General features: G+C 34.6%; 1 protein-coding gene across 1 annotated transcript in view; it reads right to left on the bottom strand.

Annotated features, from left to right (window-relative positions):
- The window catches only part of LOC123563156 (F-box/LRR-repeat protein 16-like), a 65,810-nt gene extending 56,031 nt beyond the window's left edge, over positions 1–9,779 (bottom strand). The window contains exon 1 of the mRNA XM_053529542.1: positions 8,260–9,779. Coding sequence (XP_053385517.1) covers positions 8,260–9,353 — 1,094 coding nt within the window. The 5' untranslated portion in view covers positions 9,354–9,779. The remainder of the gene's footprint in view (positions 1–8,259) is intronic.
- Positions 9,780–24,671: the final 14,892 nt, after the last annotated feature.

The raw sequence follows: 24,671 nt of genomic DNA, 5'->3' as shown, positions 1-24,671 counted from the left end.
TGGCACATTTTTCCTACCACCCAAAATGACCGCCAAACTTGTAATATTTTTTCTACTGCCACACATGGCGTAAACAACCTACCAGTCTACAATGCGCACTCTACGTACCACAACACATGGAATCTTCCACCTACCGTCCTATGTGGCGTACTCCTACCACCCTACATAGCGCACTCTACATACCGCCATACATGACACTTTCCGCCTACTGCTCCACAAGGCGTACTCCAACTTTCGCCCCACATGGTGTACTTCACAGTCATCCCACCTATAGGCCGCCCCGCATAGCATATTTTACCTACTGCCACACATGGCATATTCCACCTACTCACTCAAACTAAGTGACTCCAAGGTCATTTTTTTCAAGAAGTGCATAAATGCATACAAAATGCCAATACTCCCTTAGCCAAGGGGGGTATTCGATCTACTCCTTACCATGGAAAAAAAATGGCGGCCAAAACTGAAAATGTGAGTTTTTCTTACTTTTTTGCTTTTTCAAGGATATCTAGACAATAACACATGTCTATCAACCTGCTCCACTGTTTTCTCCATCTACCGGTACCTTTCACTTTGGAAACAGCACTTTAATTTGTCTGGAATGCTGGTCATGAAATTCGAATCGATGGAAAATTCTCCGGTAAACACGGGATAAGGAATAGTGCGACTTGCAAAAATGGTCTTTTTACCTAATATACCGCAGGTTGTAAGCTATTTTTCTGATTTGAAAGAATATTTCCACATATTTATCTAATACTGTTGGTTTTGAGCAGATCACAGTTCGTATTTTCAAAAAAACACAATTTTTGTCCGATGGTAAGGAACAGTGTGCGAAAATTAGAGGATAAGGTGCAGTGCAGTTTTTATAAACGGATTTTACAGTTTTCTCTCATCATTTCTGAAATAACCAGTTGACATGTTTATACCATGTAATAATTAAAGAGGTCTGAATCGTGACCCTGGCTGTTAAACTACACTAATTTTGTAGATGAACCATAGTGTAAACCCTCCTATCGTTAAGTTTTAAATGACGAACAATCGAGAGTTCCTTATCTTGGTTGTTTAAAAATAGGCTCCGGAAGCAAATTAAACATACTATAATTCCAATGAATATGTGTTTATACTTGTTACCTAATGTCAATTGGATTTATCATATCCATAATCCAAAAAATGTACAAAAGACAATTTAAAATGATACATACGTTACTGGCGCCATGCGCAAGTTTTATATAAAAATTCACAACGCTTGACCGCTTTTATAGTTAATGACGGATTTTTTAGTAAATGCAAAGAATACATGTTCCCTAATTATTAATAACTGCATCATAATATGTATGTTTGTGTTATTACGATTCCTAAACAATAAAAAAGATATGACGCCAATGAAGGAATACTTTGGTTATGGATCTATCCTACTATGAATATATGAGCTTGACATATAAAGAATATCGTTTTTATGTCTTTATAGGTTATTTCTAGTTTTGTTTCAACTACATGTTATAACATTTGATACAAGATATACTTAGTAGTGATATATTTTTCACTTAAACTTTCCTTATGTAAAGATTCCACTTTCTATGATACAAACGTTACATTTATTCTAAGACACTGAAAATCACAGCAGTTCATGTTGAACTAAGAGTAGTTTTTTCATGCCAAAACAGTATATGCATTTTCAATACATCAATCATTTGTCTGTTATGAAGCAGAGGTCCTTCTTAATTTAAATGGCATAAGAAATGGCAAAATGATACGTGATCGATACAAACGTTACCAATCTTATTTAAAATAACATAAACAAGAAAGTGTCACTCAGTTTTAATTGACAGTGTCATCAGTTTGTATCGTCTATGTCGTAAGATGCAGATTTCACACAGGTTAAGTCGCACATTTCGAGGGCTTAGAGCGAAACTAGTCTGTTTGCTTCTATTTCTATATACACTTAGACTAGTTTCGCTCTGAGCCCTCGATTTGTCCTTGAAGATGTGTTTTCTTTTTCTGAAAATGTTTAATAGGCTCCGCTGGTAATGTTCGGTTTAAATCGGAAGCTTTAAGTAAAACCTATTTGTGATTATATGACAGTTATATTTTTTTGTTTCAATTAAATTTATGTTGTTGTACATATTGAGTACGCCATAAACACAGTACAAATTATTGATACATACGTTACGTATGGTAACGTATGTATCCTTTCATGCCTGATATATTACTTTTTATACAACATGAGGCTTCTTTTATTTTTTGAAGTCAAGGTTCCAAGATAATACGCTCAGGCGTTTTAATTTGCTAAAAAGTTTTGTTTTTATCACTATTTTTGTTTAAAACACGTCATGCAAATTCTATTTTTAAAATCTAATAATATATGCTTTAATATTAATTTCTTGCTAAAAAGGTTTTGTTTACAGAATTGGTCGTATGTCATAGTGTTTTTAGCATAAAGATACATGTTTAACATATTTTTGAATACAAAATGAATGGAAACAGCATACCCGTGGTACCCATAGCACAGTGATCGGTAACGTATGTATCAATACATAGGTTATTGGTGTATCACTGTTGACTTGTGGTGGGTTGCACATCAGGTTAACATTATTGTAACATCAAGGGCTAAAATCTGAAAGGTGTATCGAGAATGTGAGAAGGCTAAAGACAGTGCGCTACTTTAAAAAGAGAGAATCAGACAGTGAAACTATTACCTCCCTGCTAATTATATCCTTTGGCAAACAGAAAATGGAGGAGAGAAAATAAGAAAAACAAAACGAGAAACGGACTTCGAGACTTCGAAAAAAAACAGTGCTTTTTCACAAGAAATGTATAATATGACATTATACATTCCCTGTTGTGAAAATGTACCGTGTTTCTTTCGGAGTATCGAGAGTCTGTTTCTTAGTTTGTTGAATAGGCTTTGGTTGTTCGGGCGCAGGCTTAACCGAAAAGATAGTGTTTGTAGTTTTACTAAGAACGTATGCGACCTTATAGTACTTTATTTTCGTATCTATTAAAATCGATACCTTAAAACAAATCGCTGCCGTAGAACTGGTAGCTAAAAGGTAAAAGAGCTAGCTTTAATTACTGTTAAGGTAAAAATCTGCAAGTAAAAGGGCATAAAGTTTTGTTCCAACCGTGATATATCTTGAAATATTTTTTTACAAGACCGTTAATATATTTGAAAAAGTCTTTACAGTAAAGACAGACTTAATAGAACTGTTAACTCTGAATGAAATTTTATATGTAGAATTGTTGGTTTTTGTTGGTGCTTGGTTCATGAATGTGGTTGTACTCAAATAAAATTATCTTTTCTTCATTATTTGGAAAAGTTCTGACACGGTGACTTGTGGTTATATTTAATTTTTAATATTAGAATAAGTACTTTTTCTTTGTGCATTTCATTATATACAGCTTAAAGTGGTGTGATTCATGGATTCAGTGACAAAAGCACTTGTTATAAGAGCTGCCACTTACAAATATACAAGAGAACGAGATTACCAAAGCCGCCTTTGAAAATACGAATAATTAATTTGACAAACGTAAGAAATAATTAATTTGAATAAATAAGTATTTGTGCTTTTGATTTACAATGGTCGGCTACAATATGATGGCAATCTTGAACACGAATTTTGATACCCGAAAATGAATTTATTAGTTAATTTGGGATACATACGTTACCATCAGCATATTTCTGATCAGTTTTGACAAGTTCAATATGTGTTATTGTTGATGGACATAAATGTTTCCAAGAAAAGCTTGATGATTAAATGTTCTTAAATTCGTGGTATAAGATACATAATGTTGGTAAATAACAATCATATTTGCCACATATTAAGCCTTACTTGAATGTATTTTTTTTCTCATACCTATGTGCAATGATACTTACGTTACTTTTGCAATGCAGCTTAAGATACAAGCAGGGCACATAAAATATTCAAATTGCTCTTCCAAATATATATGTTAATGCCATCGTAAGGGTATATCTATGATTTTATGAGCTTATTATGTTTGCGATTTGCCTTTTGTCAATGTTTTTAAATATGTTTTGTTACAGTTAAATGTTCGTTCAATAATCTACTAGCGAACTCGCGAGGTAATATTCCTTAATAACTCTAAGCCAACGTTAACTTAAAATGTAAGAGTTAACCATAATTATGAAAAGTCGTATACATAGTTATAGTTCAAACCACGAATAATTTCTGGTCTTTGTATCCATAAAATCGTGAATTAGTGCGCCTAAATGTCGCATAACATATGTATTTTAACGCAAAATTACAAAGAATGCATAACACCTAAACAAGTTAAGTGGTGTTGCTGAGTTTTCACTATCTTTAGTAAAACACATTGTATTTTAAGTAGGTTTAACTTTTAATGTTTTTTTAAGACAAAAAAAAAAATAAAATAATATTTCAACATTTTTGTAAGGCAATTGCTTGTTGTTAATGACTTTGGGCGCTATACCAAATAGAAAGTTATAAATACTTAAATGTTGGCGAGGGATACTATATTAAATACTTGCTGAACTTTTGGCTTTCAGTACATCACGTGTCTGATAGACAGGCGGATACCTTTTAAATCTTACTACATTTAGCAAGAGATAGTTATAAATGATCACCAAAATATTATTGTAATAGAATTTTACTTGATTGTCTCTGAAAAGAGCAAAGTAAAAAGTTGCTCGAAGAAGTGAACTGCACCTTATCCTCTTATTTTCGTACACTGTTCCTTACCATCAGACAAAAAACTGTGTAATTTAAAATTACGACTTTAATTGGCTCCAGACTAACCATGATGGAAATATATTTTGATTCTTTTCTTCTAATTAGAAAAACAGCTCACAATTATTTGAATTATAAGGAAAAAAGACTATTTTTTGCTATCGCACTATTCTTTATCCCGTGTTTACCGGAGGATTTTCCATCGATTCAAATCCCATGACCAGCATTCCAGACAAACTACAGCACTGTTTCCAATGTTAAAGGTACCGATAGATAGAAAAAACAGTGGAGCAGGTTGATAGCCATGTGTCATGGTCTAGAAATCCTTAAAAAAGATAAAAAGTAAGAAAAACTCACATTTTCAGTTTTGGCCGCCATTTTGTTTTGGTGGTAAGGAGTAGATCGAATACCCCCCTTGTTAGCTGTTTGTATAATAAATGAAGGTTATTTATCCAGCGTAATGAAGTTATATTGTTATTGTGTAGGATTATTCTAGCAATTCTGATCAAAAGTGATTTTTTTCATCGCCAGATGTAAGGGATGAATGCCTAGAAAGACATTTTGTCATTTGTCAAAATCGACACAAAATGTAATTCATCCCGAAAAAGAAAACTCATCCTCTAATTTGTTAAAGCACTGACTGTGCATACAGAATTAGGCTTTCAACACATTATACGGGAAACATAAAGAATAGAACGGATATGTTAAATGTTGTTCCTAATTATCTCGGAAGAGAGACAGGAGCTACTATATTACGTTCTGACGTACTTTCTGTGTTGATAATTACACCATTATTTCAAAACTCATTTCAGTTAAAGTTATTATTGCTACAGATGGAACTAACGATGGGATCATTTTATACATATTAACGATGACCCTATGGTCCAGTGGTTACACGTAGGTCTGGGGTTCAAATCCCGGTCCAAGTGATATCCAGCTTAACTAGGTACCTGTGGTGGGAGAAGCCAAATTACCACTTAAAAACTGCTGTTTATTTTGGAAATCGGAAATAATCCACATGTTAACTGATTTGCATTCGATACAAACAGTAATAAATCAAGTACAAATCCTTTTGTCGTGAATGTATTCCCTCTTTTTAACCCCTGGCCTGCTGCTGCCTTTGCGACCAGTGCAGACTATGATCAGCCTGCACATCCGTGCAGTCTGATCGTGGTCTTCACTGTTCGCCATTCAGTCAGTATCTTTTCAGTAATCACCCCTTTTAACAGTTAATGGTTCTGTTTAAATTGAAAAAGCGGACAAGTTCATTATAGAAACTTAGCAGGATATGGGTTAAGTAGGTATATGTACAGGTATGTTAGATATATAAAAGTACCGGAATAACATATTCTAGCAATATATTTTATAGATGATAACAACATTCATGTCTCTTTCTTTTCTTTGGGAGTGAAAAGAAATATGAAAATAATAAATAATAATTTTAAAGCAATTTTAAATCAATGTTTCGGTGATTAATTCTGATGAATGCATATCATTAACAAGATTTTTGTATTTGAGCCATGCCATGGGAAAACCAACATAGTGGGTGTGCGACCAGCATGGATCCAGACCAGCCTGCGCATCCGCGCAATCTGGTCAGGATCCATGCTGTTCGCTTACAGTTTCTCCAATTCCAATAGGCTTTAAAAGCGAACAGCATGGAGCCTGACCAGACTGCGCGGATGCGCAGGCTGGTCTGGATCCATGCTGGTCGCACACCCACTATGTTGGTTTTCCCATGGCACGGCTCATTTATTTTTTCTTTTGGTTTAATCCAGAAAACAGTTTTATTTATCAGTTAATGAACAGTGTTATTCGGAGAATTTCAGTCAATATTGCAATATATATAAATTATATAAAAACATGATCCTTTCACCGGTTAGAGGAAAAAACTTAGACCGAGTAAGGGACTTTTGCTTTGATATTTAGTATTCAGCAGATTGAAGGCGAGAAGCAAAACAAAACCAGTGTTTATGAATTTGTTCTCAGAGCTTATTGTCTCAATCAATACTATTTTGCACAAAAAAATATGATGAAATTTCTGACAAAAATGTTCGGTAATGGTGTTCAAGTTGATTACTGTCTCAGAAAATAGAGAATTCGAGTGTTAACATTTTAATGTCACTTAAATTCCTTGCATTTTTTTCTCAGCTCACGCGCATGATCAATATTTCTGTTCATACAGTACTGTTATATCGGAGAGAAAGTAGTGCCGCTATATTGGGAAGCTGGTTTATTGGGAAATCGTGTGGTCGGTTTGCCACCAGTAATCAATAGTGTGACTCACGCTCGCTTCACCGATTAAAACAAAACAACATGACACAGTGTTTGGCTCAATAGCATTGATACATGTATAACAATATCAATACTTTATCAGCTACTACAAGATGTTTCCATCATACTGAATCACTCACTTCACGATACAGTAAAACCTGTGCTTGTAATAACACTATAAATATGGCTCAACGTTATGTTTGGTTTTCTGTAAATTAAACTGAAAAAAAAGCACATTTCTGTCCTTACCCTAGCTGCTAAATTTCTGTAATGAACTTGTCTATTATTCAATTTGGATAGTACCATTAACTGTTACCAAAAGTTACTGACAGAATGACGAACAGTGCAGATAATGTGCAGGCTGGTCATGATCTACACTGGCTGCAAAGGCAGAATCAGTCGTGTCCAGCATGATAAGGGTTAATCCGTTGCTGTGTATCATAAATAGGACTCATGTTTTGCTGACTCATTTGAAATAAAGAATAACTAAGTAATATGTATTAACTCCAAATGATGCTTCAGAGTTTCTGCACGCCGTTTTTCATTCTTCACGCAAATCTGAGGTATATTCACACGTTTTGATATGCTGCAAAAATGGCAATCCGGTCGTCACACAATGCGCTAAGCTGACTTCCATGCACTATGACTACCACACTCACAAACAAACACATCCTTTAACATCAGATTGACATAATAGTTTTGCGACTTTTCTAATCTGCAAATTTCTATACACCGGTAATAAGTACTTTCGGAAACCATACTTAAAATAAAGCAATGAAAACTTGGAGAAAATATGCTTTAGCAGATAAGTGCTTATCTTCAAAGTATGTTAATAATCAAGAAACCCATAGGAGCATCTAAAACGCCATATAGTAAGGCTTTTGCGGTTAATAATTTGAATAATATACAGCAAAACGGTAAAGATCACACCAGTAGAGAAATGACTGCGGCGTTTAATTAGGTAGGAACGATTATAAAAAGGCTCATACGGCGGTTTAATAATGATGTTTGATGTTTTATGTATTTGAACTTCGCGTGCTTTATTGACTAAGGGGTGGATAAATGATTCATATGCGGAATCGATAATTTGAAAAGAAAAGATATATGAAAACCGATAACCTTTTCTAAGAGTGCAATTAAATTAGTACAATATAAACACTTACAGGTGATTTATGTTAAACGTAGGAAGAAAAAGTACATAGGATCGGTTTCTCTATATATAGGTGTAATATCAATAATGGGATGGTATGATGATTTCTATAACAACACAGACTCTACCCACCTGTCAAGAATTAGTTCCTCTAATTGGTTCAGATCACAAGCAATGTATTCCAACGCAGCGTCCGTAACACGTGGACACCACGAGAGGTCAAGGACACGTAGTTTCCGAAGATTTTCCGCGATAAGTTCAACTCCATCATCGGTTATCTTGCTACATCCTGACAAACTTAATATAGTCAAATTTGGCAAGGAATGTACAATATTCACAACACCGTGATTAGTAATTTCCCAACAAGATTGTAAACGTAAAATACACAACGTGTAGCTTTGTTTAGCACTAAAGAACGCTAGGGCTGCATCTGTCACGTGATAGGCTTGGAGATTGAACTCGTACAATGATGGTAATAGTTGGGAAACGGCGCCAACGGTGTCGTCTGCTACATTTATACAATCACTGACACTTAGAGATACTATTTTTGGATTCAAACATGACCAAAGGCCAGTTTCTGTCAATTCGTTGCATCCTGAAATTTCTAGACGATAAATTCCAGAAAGCCTTTTGAACAGAATTTCTAACCCTGAATCGGTCACATTTGAACACCTGAGACTTATAGAACGAATCTGCTTTTTACAGTTTGAGAAGTGATTTACGAAATCTGCAATATCCTCGTCTGTGGCGCCAAAAAGGCAGACGGCATCGAAACTGCGTTGTTGCAAGCTTTCATAGAAAGCACGCCGCGTTTCATCTCTTTTACTTAAATCCCTGCATGCAATAATAGGAATCACATTTATCCAGAATTTTGGCTGATAAAGAATATTTTTCCACGCTTTACACACTTGAGATAATTTCCCTCTTTCTTCTGCTGAGAAAAACATGAAAAACTTAGCCAGAAACCTTTCATCCAAGAATAAATCCCTCACTGAAGTTGGTTGAGTTCGACCAAACAAACTTCGAATTTTCCTAGCGATCAGAGGTTTCGGTGACCGCACCATTCTGTGACCTTGAGCCGATGACACAGTGGACCCGTTTGTCGTCTGCTTACTCACAATTTCCTTTGAAGTTGCCGTCTGCGCTGGCTGTGGTTGTTCTCTATGCAATCTCAATCCACGAATGCCATTTGATATTTCCATATAGGCCTTTCTAATGGTCGACATGGTAAATTATCCGATATTTTAATTCCCCTGGCCGATAGCGAACTAATTTAGCAAACAATTAACCCCGAACGTTACCATTATGTCCAAGAGGGCTCGGGGACATGTTCTCAGTATCACATCTCTTCATTACAGCCAGCTGATATTTACTCCGCACAAATACCCGGATTTTCCAATATCATTTTGTTACATCCAACGTTCATTCATTCATACTTTCAAATACTTTTAATAACTCAGCATTTTAGCTTTATACACACTGTTTCAAGAAGAGAAATATCGATATCCCCACGTACTATAACCTATCCTTACTGCTAGAAATTCTGTAAATTAAGGTGAATTTTATGTATCCGTAGTATGGAAAATCCATATCGGAAACGTTTCCTTCCAAAGTAAGCGTTTCTCTGGTTTCGTCTAAGAACGCCAAGACCATACTAAATATTGAGAAGTCAATCTATTGATGTGAACCTAGGGGAAGGTCTTACAGATCTTATTTAATAACAGGGGTGATAAATCATCATATAGCTGGAACGTTTCTATTCTTGGCTTTCGTCCATATAAAGAAATCGGTCTGGCCAGAAACAATCATTGGAAATCTATTTAGTTGTTTATAGCCGGACAAACATGCAGTTTTACACCGCAACAACTAACGTAATATTCACCGCCATGGAAATTCGAAGAGCGGTCAAAATAACTTTGAATAAATTTTAGATGTCGTCTGCCTGTCCTTGTAAACTGACCATTACAATGACAATGGATTTACAGTTGTTCTAAAAGAAATCAAAGTTCTTGTCTTTAGAAAAACATGTAACTATCTTGTGTTATGGTGTACTGCTTAACGCTTTTGTTTTGTCTCAAATATAACACAACAGATGGGCGGAAATATCAGGAAAAAAGAAAAGAAACAAAGAAACAATCAGGTGATTCGGGCATAACATATACCAAATCAGGTAACTATTTGATCTGAAGCAAGAAAAGGGCAAGTTCCAAATGCTCCAGTTTTTTCTTCAGAGGGTGCCGTTTGAGATTTATCTGAGAACTAAATCCTTTCAAAATTATGTGTGTTTTGACCTTTGTAAGGAGACTGACACTAAATAGAAATATTGCTTTTCTTTCAAAGCTTCGTAGAAACCTTTTAAGTTACTGAGATATTCCAATTGAACTTGACGTAATAAATCTGACAAGCGGGACGTTTATCTGAATCCAAGACGAAGGCCTTTACCGCATACAGACACTGGCTTGTCTTTCAAAATTGATTTTCAGTAATGGATAAGAAATATTTCTTAGATTAGAATGCTCTTGGGAAATGTAAGTATAATAGAACGTGTGGCAAATTGTATACGATGTTTTCGTATAAAATGTCAGTAAATAGATATTAGTTAGATCATTTTGAAGGTCACGTTTGATACGCAAGAGCTTTTGTTTTTTATGCCCCGAACAGTAAGACCCGTTGACTATAGTGTTTGAACGGTCCGTCTTTCCGTCAGAACGTAACAATTTCTTGTGTACTCAGCTCCTACTACAGTTTTCATCCAGTTCAAACGAAATTTTATTCATAATCAACATGAAGTTATTCGCATATTAACTAGAATCCCATGTCCGATTTCGTCCTGAGTTATGGCTCTTATGTGGACTTTGAAACTTTGCAACTACATTTGTACTGTGTATTCTCAACTCCTGTAATTTCAGTCCAGTTCAAATGAACGTTGAGATTCTACACCAACATGAAGTGAGTATGTCTATATTGTTCAGGCTTTCATTTTCTAAACCTATACACTGATCTTGGACTTAACTATGTTACAACAGCTTTAGTACCTTATGTTTCTACCCAATTCAATTCAATGAAACTCGGCATATGTCATTAACATAAAATGTACATTACATATGTACATGTATATTGTCGAGATTGCTATGCACATTTTTTCAGTTATGCCCATTATTAGGACTTTACAATATTGCAACTGCATTTCGTGATGTCAGGTCGAAGTTGGCCAAAGTGCATATAGATCAACTAGGGCAGTGCAATTTGCATTCAGTTCTCCATTTTCATCATGCATACTCAACTCCGCCTACAGTTATGATTCAGTTCAAAGAAATCTTGATATACACATCATCAGCAGTAATTTTTAAGAGGACACGTGTATATTGTCGGGGTTTTATGGTGTTTTTTGTTTTGTTTTTGTTTTTGCCGTGTACCTTTTTCTTATGTCTTTTATATTTGTAATATTATTCATACTTTGTTTATATTATTCTTGTTCTAATACTATTCTTAATTCCGAGTCAGACATTACCAACTTTTACTAGATAACTACTTATTTCTGCATATCATCGATTTGCATTTGTATTACGTGAACGTCCAATATTTTTCCATTACTGTATAGAATATAATGTACTTCGTACTGGCTAAACACTACTAAATCCGGCGGTTCTTTATTTCATATAAAATCAACATATTATCATCAGTGCTGGTCCTGACAGTTACTGGTTGGCGGCTTTGGGAGGAAGTTCTTTTAACATTTCTTTTGCTGTGGAATGGTCTATCTCTTCATTTTTTCTTTTGTTACTGTTGTTGTTTTTGTTTTGTTTTGTTTTTGTTTGTTTTAGTATCGATTTTTTTTTAAATGCCATTACCTTTATCTTAAAGTCAAGTCAAAAGTCATGTCAAAATTCTTTATTTCACTCATTCTATGTATACATGAATCAGTGAGGTAATATATTAACAACATGTTTGAGACTCGTACTAAGTAATTCTCAACGAAGTTTTAGCAAAGCTGACATGACAAAATGCAAAATTATTATTTCATTTAAGTGGTTACAAAAGTCGTTACACCATATTTAGACCTTACATTTAGATACAAAAATCAGTAGTAATTTGTGAACTTACTTCTTACAATATGACAGCTTAAGCTTCCAAATTAAAGGGTCTTAATTCAACAAAAATGGGGGGAAAATATATATAACTTGAACTTGAAACGGCACGTTTATTTTGGAAAAAGAAAAAGAAAAGAAACCAAAATATCATACATCCAACACTTAAAGCAGGATATTTGAAAAAGATGCCCAGAGCAGCGGCTACTAAAATGTGAAACATTTATAAAAACGCAGTTATAATGCCTATTTTGAATTTTCAAAAAAAAAAAGATCCCTAAAAATAGTTATGTAGAACAAATTGAAATATTCAACTTCAGTCTCCCCTGGAAATGAAAACTGGTGGTTACAGCAAGTCATTTTTTGCAAGCGATTTTGCAACTAGTATTCAATTTTGCTCGGTAAATTTCACTACAAATTGTTATGTTAGCTGTTCAAAAGTAACCTCAAAGTAACCTAAGAATTTAGTTTACTTTGAGAATGAAAGTGTTTAAAATATTTAAAATTTATCATCTAAGTCAATCGTTGAAATCTATTTATCACAATTTCCTGTAACACACCAACGTTTTGTAGGTCAGCAAATATAGCGGTTGCGCATTAGAGCCACTCCAGGGGCACGACCTTGACTACTACAATTACGAGGCCATTTCATTCTCTCGTACAGTGGCTTAGAGAAGACTGAAGCTTCACTCACAAAATTGGAATAATCTATACCACTTACCACAAAGCCTTTTGTAAGCCAACATCTCATAACCTAGGAACAAATTCTTGCTTTAATTAACGTCAAAAATAAGAAACTACTGTAAAGGCCAGCGGATAATCAATAGTCTTGTATAGATAAGCAGAGACTCTTTATGTTATAGCACTTTGCTAAAATTATCTTGTAATGAACTCCTATTGATTTCAGGTTTAATTTTCTGCGCGACACGATTGTTTTTCGCCTCCGTAGACCATTCTTACCCAATATCTAATGTGCAAAATTAATGTGAACCAATTTTCTGCTATTTCCTTAAAATATCAGCATACTTGAGTTCACACGATTAGCTCCCAGCTACCTTTGTGGCAATGTGAGGAGCTTAGAAATAATGGACTTTATTCACGCAAATGAAACTTATTATACAGATTTATGTAGGAACGTCTGGTAAAACAGTGTCTTCAGGCGTTGATATTACGTTTTTATGTTTTCTTGTTTGAAGAATTTCAGAATCGACTATTTTTATTGTTTTTTCTTTTATTTATTCGAATGCGAGAGTATGTTTGCGTAACTGCACTTGCGTTAAAATATACATATTCCGATCTACAGACGTCGGCAAGGAGATCTCAGTCAGTTATTTCTTTGATAGATTAGTAGAACAGAACACAATGGAACAGAGCAGAGCAGAACAAAATTTTATTCAGCAAAATTGATTTACACACAATGGTTCATCGATATAAAACCCCAGCCATACATACGGCGCGGATAGCTACGTCTAGCCACGGATAGAAACGTAGTAATCCGTATCGATCCGTACCTGAGCCGTACCTCAAAGTAGTAATCCTTATCAATCCGTACCAACACTTGGTCAAAGCGTATTCAATATTTATTACAAACTTCCAAGTTTCTCCAAATTTTGAACAAGCACAAAAGTTTGAGCGATCCGTAGCCATTAGAGCGTGACTTTTGTCCAATTTGGTTGAAACTTATTCATCCGTAGTTAAAGATACTAAAACTTAGTTATCCGTACTGAACGTATCTTGCCAAGGTGAACGTAGTTATCCGAGGCTGCCCATACTAAAGCGTAGTTCAACGTAGTTCACCGCAGACCCGTCCACGCGCTGGGCAAGTTGCAAGGCGCAGTAAAACGTAGTGTTCAACGTAGTACGCCGTACCTATCCGTACTTATTCGCGTCCTGTATTCTTTTTTTTTTTTTTTGTTCCACGTTTCTCATCATTTTTCCCATACAAAGACGTACTGCTCCGTACTAAAACCCATCCGCACCGTACCTCAACGCACGGACATATCCGTATATGTGACTGTAGCTTTACACAAATATTAATACATGCATGTAAAAACAAGAGTGATACGTAATATGATTGAGGTTAGATCTGTCATTTAATCATTGTACACAAAGATACGCAAAAACATATATCAATACATCTATACGTTTAAAAAGTAAGGACACATATTACCCATACAGTTAGTGTATTCTCTACATTCTATCCCCCCCAACTTATGGTGCCTGATTTCTGCCATTTCGTGTTGGTGTGTTGGTGGGGCGAAAACACGACAAGTTTTTCACGAAAATACGACGTTTAGAGGGCGTCGGCACGACATATTTATTTTCGTGTTGGCGTGTATGAATATGTCGTGTTGGCGCCCTTTATTTGTCGTTCTGTAGTGTTTCGTGTTTTCGCCCCGCCGACGCAAAAACACGACAAATACATTATTTTTCGAGTTTTCGTGTTTTCGCCCGCCAACACGAAAACACGACAAATACATTATTTTTCGTGTTTTCATGTTCTCGTGTTTTCGTCCCGCCGACACGAAAACACGAAAGCACGACAAATGTCTTATTTGTCGAGTGTTCGTTTCTTCCGTTAGACATGCGCACAACAATTACTGAACTGAACACAACATAGCTACATGCAAAAATATGCCAAAACAACTAGAAAATATAAGTTTAAGAATAAAAACTGACTTATATTCTATGTATATTTCGGCCGAATACCATTTTGTTACATAACAAAATATCGAAAGACGAACGTCGAATATTAAACTAATTACTCCTCACCTACATTTTATGTATTTTCTCATAATGTATCAAAGCAATTTCTTACTAGAATAATAAGAACATGTTTGATAATGATAAAATCTGATAAGCCTGTGTTGTTGTTTTTTTACTTGTTTTTTTTTTTTCGGCGACGCCGTCTAAATTCGATTTCGTTACCTATGCCACGTGACTTCAGGTTGCAAATCAAACTACTTGATAACCTACCAACACGTAAACTCGACAGATAAATTTGTCGTGTCGGCGCCCTCTAAACTTCGAGTTTTCGCGTTAAATGTGTCGTGTTTTCGTGTTTCGCCCCGCCAACACGGGATGGCAGAAATCAGCCACCATACCAACAGTAACACATGACTATAATTACTCAACAGATCTTTTGCCGCGTGGGTTCGAAACTCAGCGACGACATTTAATTTTCTTTTCATTTTCGCAACAAAAATTTAGATTGCTTCATTTTCTCTATGACACAACGACAAAGAAATATCTGAAGCCGAAATGGCAGATGAGAAAGTTTAAGTATCATAACAAAGATGATATTAGTTAAATGCATGTACTAAAGCGAATAATGAACATAATATTATGTTATAATAGAACATATTTTGCAAATACAAACAAGTAAAGAAACAAACAAAGAATACGGATACAAAAATGAAAACAAATAGGAAAATAAAAACAAAAATATCTGAAAAAAATAACAACACCCAAATGGGAATTCAAACTCATACAAAACGTTTTGCAGGTTTTCTATTGATATCTGCATTTTTTGCCCGATTAAGCTTATATTGCCGTTACACTAGCATCTAGACTATAATAAAAAAAATATTATAATTTTTAAAATTGTGAATGTAGCCAGTCTACATCCTATTACAACCAGTTCTCTGCGAAAATATTTAAAAAAAGACTTGCATTTGTCACTATCGCATAAAATAAGAGAAAAATATCAAAGTTGATTCCTTATTATCAGTCTAGCGGCTAGTCTATTTTGTCGTATACTTACTGGGCAGTTAAAATGAAACAACTTCTGATATTTACTTGTCAAGTAATGTACAAGCAATATGAATTGTTATTTTATCAGTGATCATGAAATGAACGCGTCCTCGCGTATGCGCGGAATTACGTTATCATTGAGGATTAGTATATTATATTACTATTGATATTAGTTTCTATTTCATTTATTTTATTTCATTTATTTTATTTCAGTCTCTTCCATTTACAAACAATAAGTATATACAAATATACAACACAACATTAAAACATATGTAAATGGCCATTCAATTATAGAATTATAAGAGACATATAAAACGGTAAAAAACAATACTACAAACATTAAAATCCACCAGATGACTTAAAACAGTACACACAATGTATTTATATGTATAAGCATGAGTGTGCTCGTGTGTGTAAATGCATGTGTGCTTGTGTGTGCTTTTTTTTGTGTGATTGTTTGTGCGTGCTTGTGTGTGTTGGTGAGTGTATATCCATTACTTAAAAAGTATACAGACAAGTGTGTGTGTGTGTGTGTGTGTGTGTGTGTGTGTGTGTGTGTGTGTGTGTGTGTGTGTGTGTGTGTGTGTGTGTCTTTTTTTTTGTGTGTGTGTGATTGTTTATGCGTGCTTGCGTGTGTTGGTGAGTGTATATCCATTACTTAAAAAGGATACAGACAAGTGTGTGTGTGTGTGTGTGTGTGTGTGTGTGTGTGTGTCTGTGTGTGTGTGTGTGTGTGTGTGTGTGTGTGTGTGTGTGTGTGAATCTGATGAGATAAAGTTACCTCAGAGTGTACTAATACACTAAGTGTGGAAGTCAAATCCATATTTAATGAAAACGTGACAGTCACATTCCATAAAATATTAAAACACCATTTATATAAACCGTACTCTACCAATGATACATATTTTTTATAACAGTTGGTACTAAAAACCATACTAATAGACATAGTTGGTACTAAAAACCATACTAATAGACAAAAGATAGATTTGTGAAGTTGGCACTAATCCTGCCTGGTTCACTGGTTCATGTTTAAAAAGGATGTACTAAGAAAGTTAAAGTAAAAAGAATACTAAACAAAGTATTTAAGATAGTGGATAATACTTCAGATCAGATCTAGAGCAACATGGTTAATACCAACTTCCTAAATAACAATTTACCCTCATTCAGAAAGAGATTAAAACTAATCAAATTTAGTGGAAAAAAGACTGAAATTCTATGTAAAATTATTTACATAAGTACAATTTACGACGGTCTAGAATTTTACAACAGGTTTTGGCAACAGATCTTACTAACAATGGGTTTGTAAACAGATATTTCAGTTGTTCTTGTTCTGGCAAATTCTTGAAATTTTCATTGTTTTTAACAACATAACTGAAAAGAGACTCCCTTAAATCATTATATAAGGAACATTTCAAAATAACATGTTTTTCATCTTCCACAATATTAGGACAGAACGGGCAAATTCTATTTTCAACTTGTAAATTTTCATATCTACCACTCTCTATACGTATTGGTGCTACACCACATCGAAATTTACATAAGGCAGACATATGTTTTCTTGGCAGAATAGTTTTACAATAATCTTCAACAATAAATTCAGATTTAAATGTACAGTATGTCCTTAATTTATTGTTGCCTTTACCACTATTACTAGTTATTCTATTAATACCATTAAACCAATCTCGAACATATTTTTCCATAATACATTTCTCAATGTTACCAACAACATTTGACTTACACACATAACTCATTATATTGAAAGTAATATTACACTCTTCGAATTTCTGTTTCACATAGTAAAACCAATTTTTGCACCGAACTTTAGAACTAGCCCAGACTGCAATCCGTTTATTAACTCTTGTCATTGCGGTGTTACACAGACGACACACAAAGCCCGCGACAGTTTTCCATTGACGGACCATTGTAGGAGTCCAGGCCATCTCCCCCGCAAGAGCCAAATTAGGAGTATACCTCCCTACTCCCAAATAGAACCGCATGGCTCTATTGTGAACAGCATCAATACAAGAAAATGACCTGTACCCCCAAATGGCCGAACCATAACTAATAACTGGCCACACTACAGTATCGTAGAGCTTTGTGAATACGTCATATGGAACCCCACCCATCACTTTACATTTGGCTATGACAAGTCCAAGAGCACGGCTTGCACTTTGTGCTACAGCTTTAACCATAACATTTAAGTCCAGATGTTCATGCATTAATAATCCAAGGTACCTATATCTATCAACTATTTCAAGTGTGTCATTACCACATGTAAAAACCTGATTAGTTCTTGAACAACTAGGTGGCCTAAAATGTATGATCTTGCTTTTAGAGACATTAATGTTCATATCATTTAAATTGCACCAGTCACGTAACGCATTTAACAGCTTTTGCAGATCAGCAGCATTTTCTGCTAGTAATACAATGTCATCTGCATATAGTAAAATGCATAAAAGTTCATCACCAATCTTTACACCTATGTCTAAAGATTTAAGAAAAACAGCAAGATCATTAATGTACAAATTAAAAAGTAAAGGCGATAAAATACACCCTTGTCTTAAGCCTGATTTAACATCAAACCATTCGGAAGAAAAACAATTTACTCTGATTGAAACAGAAACTGTAGAGTATAGAGATTTTATAGCACTTAACATTTTTCCATTTATACCAGTAATACATAATCTATTCCATAATTTACTTCTATTTATAAAGTCGTAGGCCTTTCGGAAATCTATAAAAGCTGCAAAAGTTGATTGTTTTAATTTTTTCCTGGTATCTATTACATTATATAAAGATGAAGCTTGGTCTATTGTACTACGTTTTTTCCTAAATCCATTTTGTTCATCCACCAAAATTCCATTGCGTTCTACCCACTTATTCAACCTTTCATTTAAAACATAACAATATAACTTATACATTGCTGACGCAAGTGCTATTCCTCTATAAAACATAGGATCCCTAGGATCAGAAGCTGAAGATTTTGGAATTGGGTTTACAATACTTTTACCCCAAACCGTTGGTACAGTGCCATTATTAAAACAAGTATTAAAAAGAGCATGTAGAAATAAAATAGCAGTATCATTTTTCAAAACTTCACTTGGGATACCATCTATACCAACTGCTTTACCACGTTTTGCTTCATCTACCGCCTTTTTAACTTCAAGGATAGATATATTATCATTGAAAGCATTAACATATGCATTATTATGGCTGTGCTCGTTGTCAAATTGGACAGCATCATCAGTATCAGGATTGTTATATAATAATTTAAAATCATTTTCCCACTTACATAAAACATCTTGTACATTAGTAGAAATAGAACCATCTTCGAGAACAACTTCCAATGGAATCTTTTTAGACTTAGTAAAACAAACACCAATCTTACCAATGGACTTCCAAAATTTGTTACTATCAACATTACATTCTAACAGAAGTTCGTTTTGCATATTATACCAGTAAAAACGCTTAGATTTCTGCACTTCTCAATCAAAAATTTTGCGAGCTTGTACATAATCAGATTTGTATTTCTTTTTACTAGCAATACTTTTACAGCTAAGCCATATTTTTTCTTTTACACAAACATCCGACCATAAATCAGTCAATTCTTGAGACCACCAAGGCTTACCGGGTCTACGTTTCTTATTTTTGACACCGAAAGCAACGGTTTTAAAAGGAATCTTATCATACATATCCATTCTAATCAGTTCACACCAATTCTGATACACTCTGTCAACATTTTCTTGATTAGAAACATTAGATTCCAATGTATTTATCAAATCGGTGACATTATTTAACATAACTGAATCATTCAAAAAACCTGATGGTACATTGCTAACATCAAATTTGTCAAAGGAACATTGTTTGTATGAATCAGCATCATCAGAATACAAATACACTTCAGAATTGTTATCAAATAATACATTCAGATTACAAAGTAACATAGAATGGTCTGGTATACTAGCCGCAGCTACAACATTTATACCTAAATCATTTATTATTTCCGTTGTTCTACAAACTTCAAAGTCTTGAAATTGGTGTAGATTATCTTGACTTACTAAAATGTAATCAACAACTGCTGAGCCATTTGTCGATACTGAAGTATAATCATTTCTGATATTGTTCCTCCCATTTAAAATACATAAATTTGTGTTAATTAGAAACTCTATAAAAATATCACCGTATGAATTTCGTTTAAAATCAATAACTTGACGCTCAGTGATAAAATCAACACCTGGTATAAAATCTTCCAAATCACCTACTCTGCTATTGAAATCTCCACAGATATAGATCAAGCCTTCTTTCTGAAAACGGTAAACGTCAGTTAGTAACTGATCAAAAAAGGAATGCACATCAAAATATCTTGAAGAGTTTTCTGGGGGGAGGTAACAAACACAGGGTAAGATAGTAAATTTATCAGTTTTATGAGTTAATTTTAGCCAAAGAATACCTTCATAAGCTTTCTCAAAAATACACACATCAAATAATTCACAGAGTTCATTTTTTATTAAAAAACCAGCACCTCCCGAACCTGTTCTAGCGTTTTTATGTATATCAGCACGATTAAAACCAAACCAAGTGTAACCTTCTATATTTATAACATTATCTTTTAAAAGGTGAGTCTCAGCTAGACCTAAAATATCAACACTTTTCATAAAAACACTAAAAGCACGTAAATTAAAACTATCACTGTCTTTATTCATTGCCCATCCCCTAACGTTCCAAAACCCGATTGAAATCTAACGGCGTTGTGAATTGTTCCATTGCTTTTCATAACGTTTTCTGTAGCTACCATTCTGTTGACTGTTGCCATGTCTACTACCTCTACCTGAAAAATTAAAGGAGTCAGTTCTATTTGTCTGATCACCACGACTACCTGAAAAATCAACAGAGTCAGTTCTATTTCTTTGATCTCCACGGCTATGGAAATCATTATCACGGCTTCCACTACTGAAGCCTCTGTCACTATCACGGTTTCTACGATGGAAGAAATCTCTTCCCCGGTTTTCCGCATCCTCCTGAGAATTAGACCTGTCATAGGAGCTAGCCCTAGATCTATCATGATCTGATGAGGACCGCACTACACGAGAACTGATCATTTTAACACCACTATTTTTCATTACGCCTAGAATAGTTCTAAAATTTTGTGCCATTTGCCTCTCAGCTTTTGTCTGGTCATGATTAATATAAATATTTTCGTACTTCTTATTTTTCACTAGATCCCTCTTTTTAGACATAACTTTCATCTTATCACTGTAACTTTTGAACAGGGTAAGGGAGTTGTCACACCTTGCCGGAAAGCGTGAACAGACGTCACTCGGATAGATCATTTGCGTCCTCGTTGTTGTTCTAGACTCTCGCGATCGGTGTATGAAGCGCATAGACATGTAAGACGCATAATGACTTCGCGACTGTCTGACATGCACAGGAAGATTAACAGTTATTGATTAAAGTTTCGAAGAACAATTGTGGTATCGGGGTAAACGATGTGACAAGGTATCAGTTTCCAGTTAAATTTGTACTTTACCTACTGTTGACATGTAAAAAGCATTTTTATTCATGAGATTGTGTACAGCAGTCGGGTGATAAAAATATCAAAAACAAAATGTTCGAAAAAAAAAAAAATTTCCCCATTGTCGTAAAAACGTTGTTTTTGTTGGATAGTTCCTAACCAGCCTAGGATAACTTTGACACGTCATTTCAAATTTTTTTCAAAAATCCCCAATCAGGTTGAGCCTTATGTGAGACTGAGGGTTTGCAATGCGGAAGAAATATTGAAGTTAGTTTTAACTATCAAAAACGGCCCCGCAAAAAATTTCACTAGGTCTATCTTCTTCTTCTTTTCACGGTAAGGGGCCTCGTTTATTACTGATACATTTTGGCCATGCGTGAAGTTAAAAAGTGAAAGACATTTGGTTCCCAAGCTACTCACCCCTTAGTACCCCCTGACATTTGTGAAAAAAAGGTGAAAAAAAACCAAACACCTTTTAGCCTAAGGTCATACATAAGCTTTGTGCAAGAAAAGAAAAATTAAAAGGGTTAAAAACAGATAAAAACGAAAAATGGTTGGAAACATCGATGCAGCCAGCGCTATTTAAATTTCGAAGATGTTTCACACTGCCCCATAGAGGGTAGACGTTCACTCTACCACGTTCTGGGAAGAATAGTCTGTAGTAGTCAACTTTGGTAGAAGGTATTTGCAGAGCAAACCGTTATGATAAAGGGTTTAAAACAGTAAAAATTATAAATATCGTTTTTATTTTATTTCGCTTTATGAAAAACTTTCATTGCCCAAATTGCTTAAATATTTATATCCCGGAATTATGGAAACAATATGAAAAGTAAAAATAATACAAAAATGAAAACTCGAAGAGTGCGATTATAGCTGGGGACGTCATACGCTATTGACGTTTACGACGTTGAAAATTTACGCATAAAAACGTAGTCAAGCAAAAAGTCATAAGTAAGCGGACAACCAAACATATTAATTTTTTCTAACCAAAACCACAAGACATACTGAAGAGAATATAATCAACAATTACAAATCGCAGCGTGCAGTCTTGGGGCGGCCGTTGTCCTTCCCGGCAGGTCTACATACTAACTACTACTCAGGTTAGTCCATGTTCAATCATTCATTTTTTTTATCTTTTATGCCGCTACCCTACTCCAAACCATGAAAATAAAAGACTGAAATTTTTCCCCCTACATTCTTTCCGTAACAGACGTTCTGGGTTTTTTTTTTGTTTTTTTTTTTTTAAATTTTTTAAAAAAAAACACCCTGTCATTACATTAATTAGTTTAAAAACCGTATCGAACTTTCTATAGCGAAAAAAAAGATTTGCATGAATTTTAAATTTATTCTTAAGACATTCAGAAAAAACTATTTCTGATACAAGTGATAATTTCAAATCTATTTTTCATATTTTAATCATAACAATTAAATATTGGGGTTGTTGTCAATTTTGCAAAAATTTTGGGGCAAGAATATCTAAATCCTAATTTTGGGGTCTTTTTACTATTACAGAAGGCAATGCCGACGACACGGGAAAAAAAAAAGGCGCGGCCCAAAAAAAGACTGGACATCGCAAGCAGACAGAAAAACACAAAAAAAGAGCAAAATTGGGATATAATTTTTTCCCACTCTAGTTTTAAGTATAGAAATTTTAAAGAACGGTGGTTAACCCTTTTTGAAAAAAATTACCTTTCATGTCGAAAAAGTTCCCAATAGGGAAAAGAAATTTAGTACATCCCCTTCCCCTTCTCAGCAAAACTTAATGTATTATAGGAGTTTAACAAATAAAAAACTATCAGAGAGGCTTGGCATGCTAGATAAGAGGCATGGCATATTTACGGTCTCTGTTGTTGTTACCTGATACTTAAGAATAAAATAGTTTGAAATTAATTCATTATAATACTAGAACTGTAGCAAGGATAATACAGACAATGTAATAGTAATTCGTTTAGATTTATCACTTGGGAGAGAATGATAGTGCGTGGGAAGGGGATCGGACTCTTAGGTTCAAATTCCGTTGAGGGTGGAATTTAACCACAGTCATCACAATCCCTTACCCCAGAATGGTATTATTCATCGAGAATTGTTATAGATCAATTCGAAACTTCGCTGGATAATGTCGTTCATGTTTGAAATTTAGAAATCTTGTTGCAGGCTGTGTTTTACTGACTGTGATACGAGTAACGAGTATTGTTTACAACATACTTATTGTATTTGATTTACACACCATTTTTCTTTAAGTTCTTTCGGTACTTCCAATTTCTGTGTCAGCATAAATCAAGCTATATATTTTTAACAAAGGTAACAAATATTGCGTTGTTACCAGGGAAACTACTAGTTGTTGTTCTTTTTTCCACTTATTGCTATTATCAGAGAATGAAATTTGCTAATGGACAGAGAATTAAGCTTTTAAATGTCATTTCTGACAGAACAATATTATATTGTAATTTTCAGCGAGGAATAAAGTCTTTTACAGTTCTTTGTCGATATAATTGTATAAATCCCGCACGATAACCCAAACGATAACAGCGAGCAGAAGGAAAGCGAGCAGTACTTGTGAGGGATAAATTGTTTGTAGACAATCATGCGTTCAGACCAGCCACCGGAACGGAGGGCACCCAAGGAGTTCCTACAAGTGTCAGTAACAGTTAGGGGGCAGGAGAAAAGTATGAACTGAGTGTAATCTCCTGGAATGTTGAAGGCCTTAAGAACTGTTTATGTGATGAAGATTTTGTTAACTTTGTAGTAAATTTTGTCATTTTGTTTTTCTGTGAGACATGGCAGAGAAATACGGATACTTTTTCATTAGATAGGTACGAATCTATAGAAATTCCTAGAAAAGAAAGCATGTCACCTAACTGTAAACGGGGTCATGGTGGAATTTGTTTCTTTTACAAAAGTTACTTTAAACCTGGTATTAGTACTACTGAAATAGATGAAAATGGTATTATATGGATCAAATTATGTCAAGATTTTTTCAATATGGAAAAAGATATCTATGTGTGCTTTTTGTATATCCCTCCTAGCAACTCAGTATATTATGCTATGCATGAAGTTGGATACTTTGAAAAAATTGAACAAGGTTTATGTAAATATACAGAACTAGGCGAAGTCTCAGTAATCGGGGATTTAAACGCAAGATGTGGTGAGCGTTCTGATATTATACAATCAAGTGAGGACTTTAATAGATA

This window comes from Mercenaria mercenaria, chromosome 2 (genome assembly GCF_021730395.1).
Source record: "Mercenaria mercenaria strain notata chromosome 2, MADL_Memer_1, whole genome shotgun sequence".
Lineage (NCBI taxonomy): Eukaryota > Metazoa > Mollusca > Bivalvia > Venerida > Veneridae > Mercenaria > Mercenaria mercenaria.
Note: the sequence above shows the minus strand (reverse complement) of the source record. Positions and strands in the feature narration are given on the sequence as shown.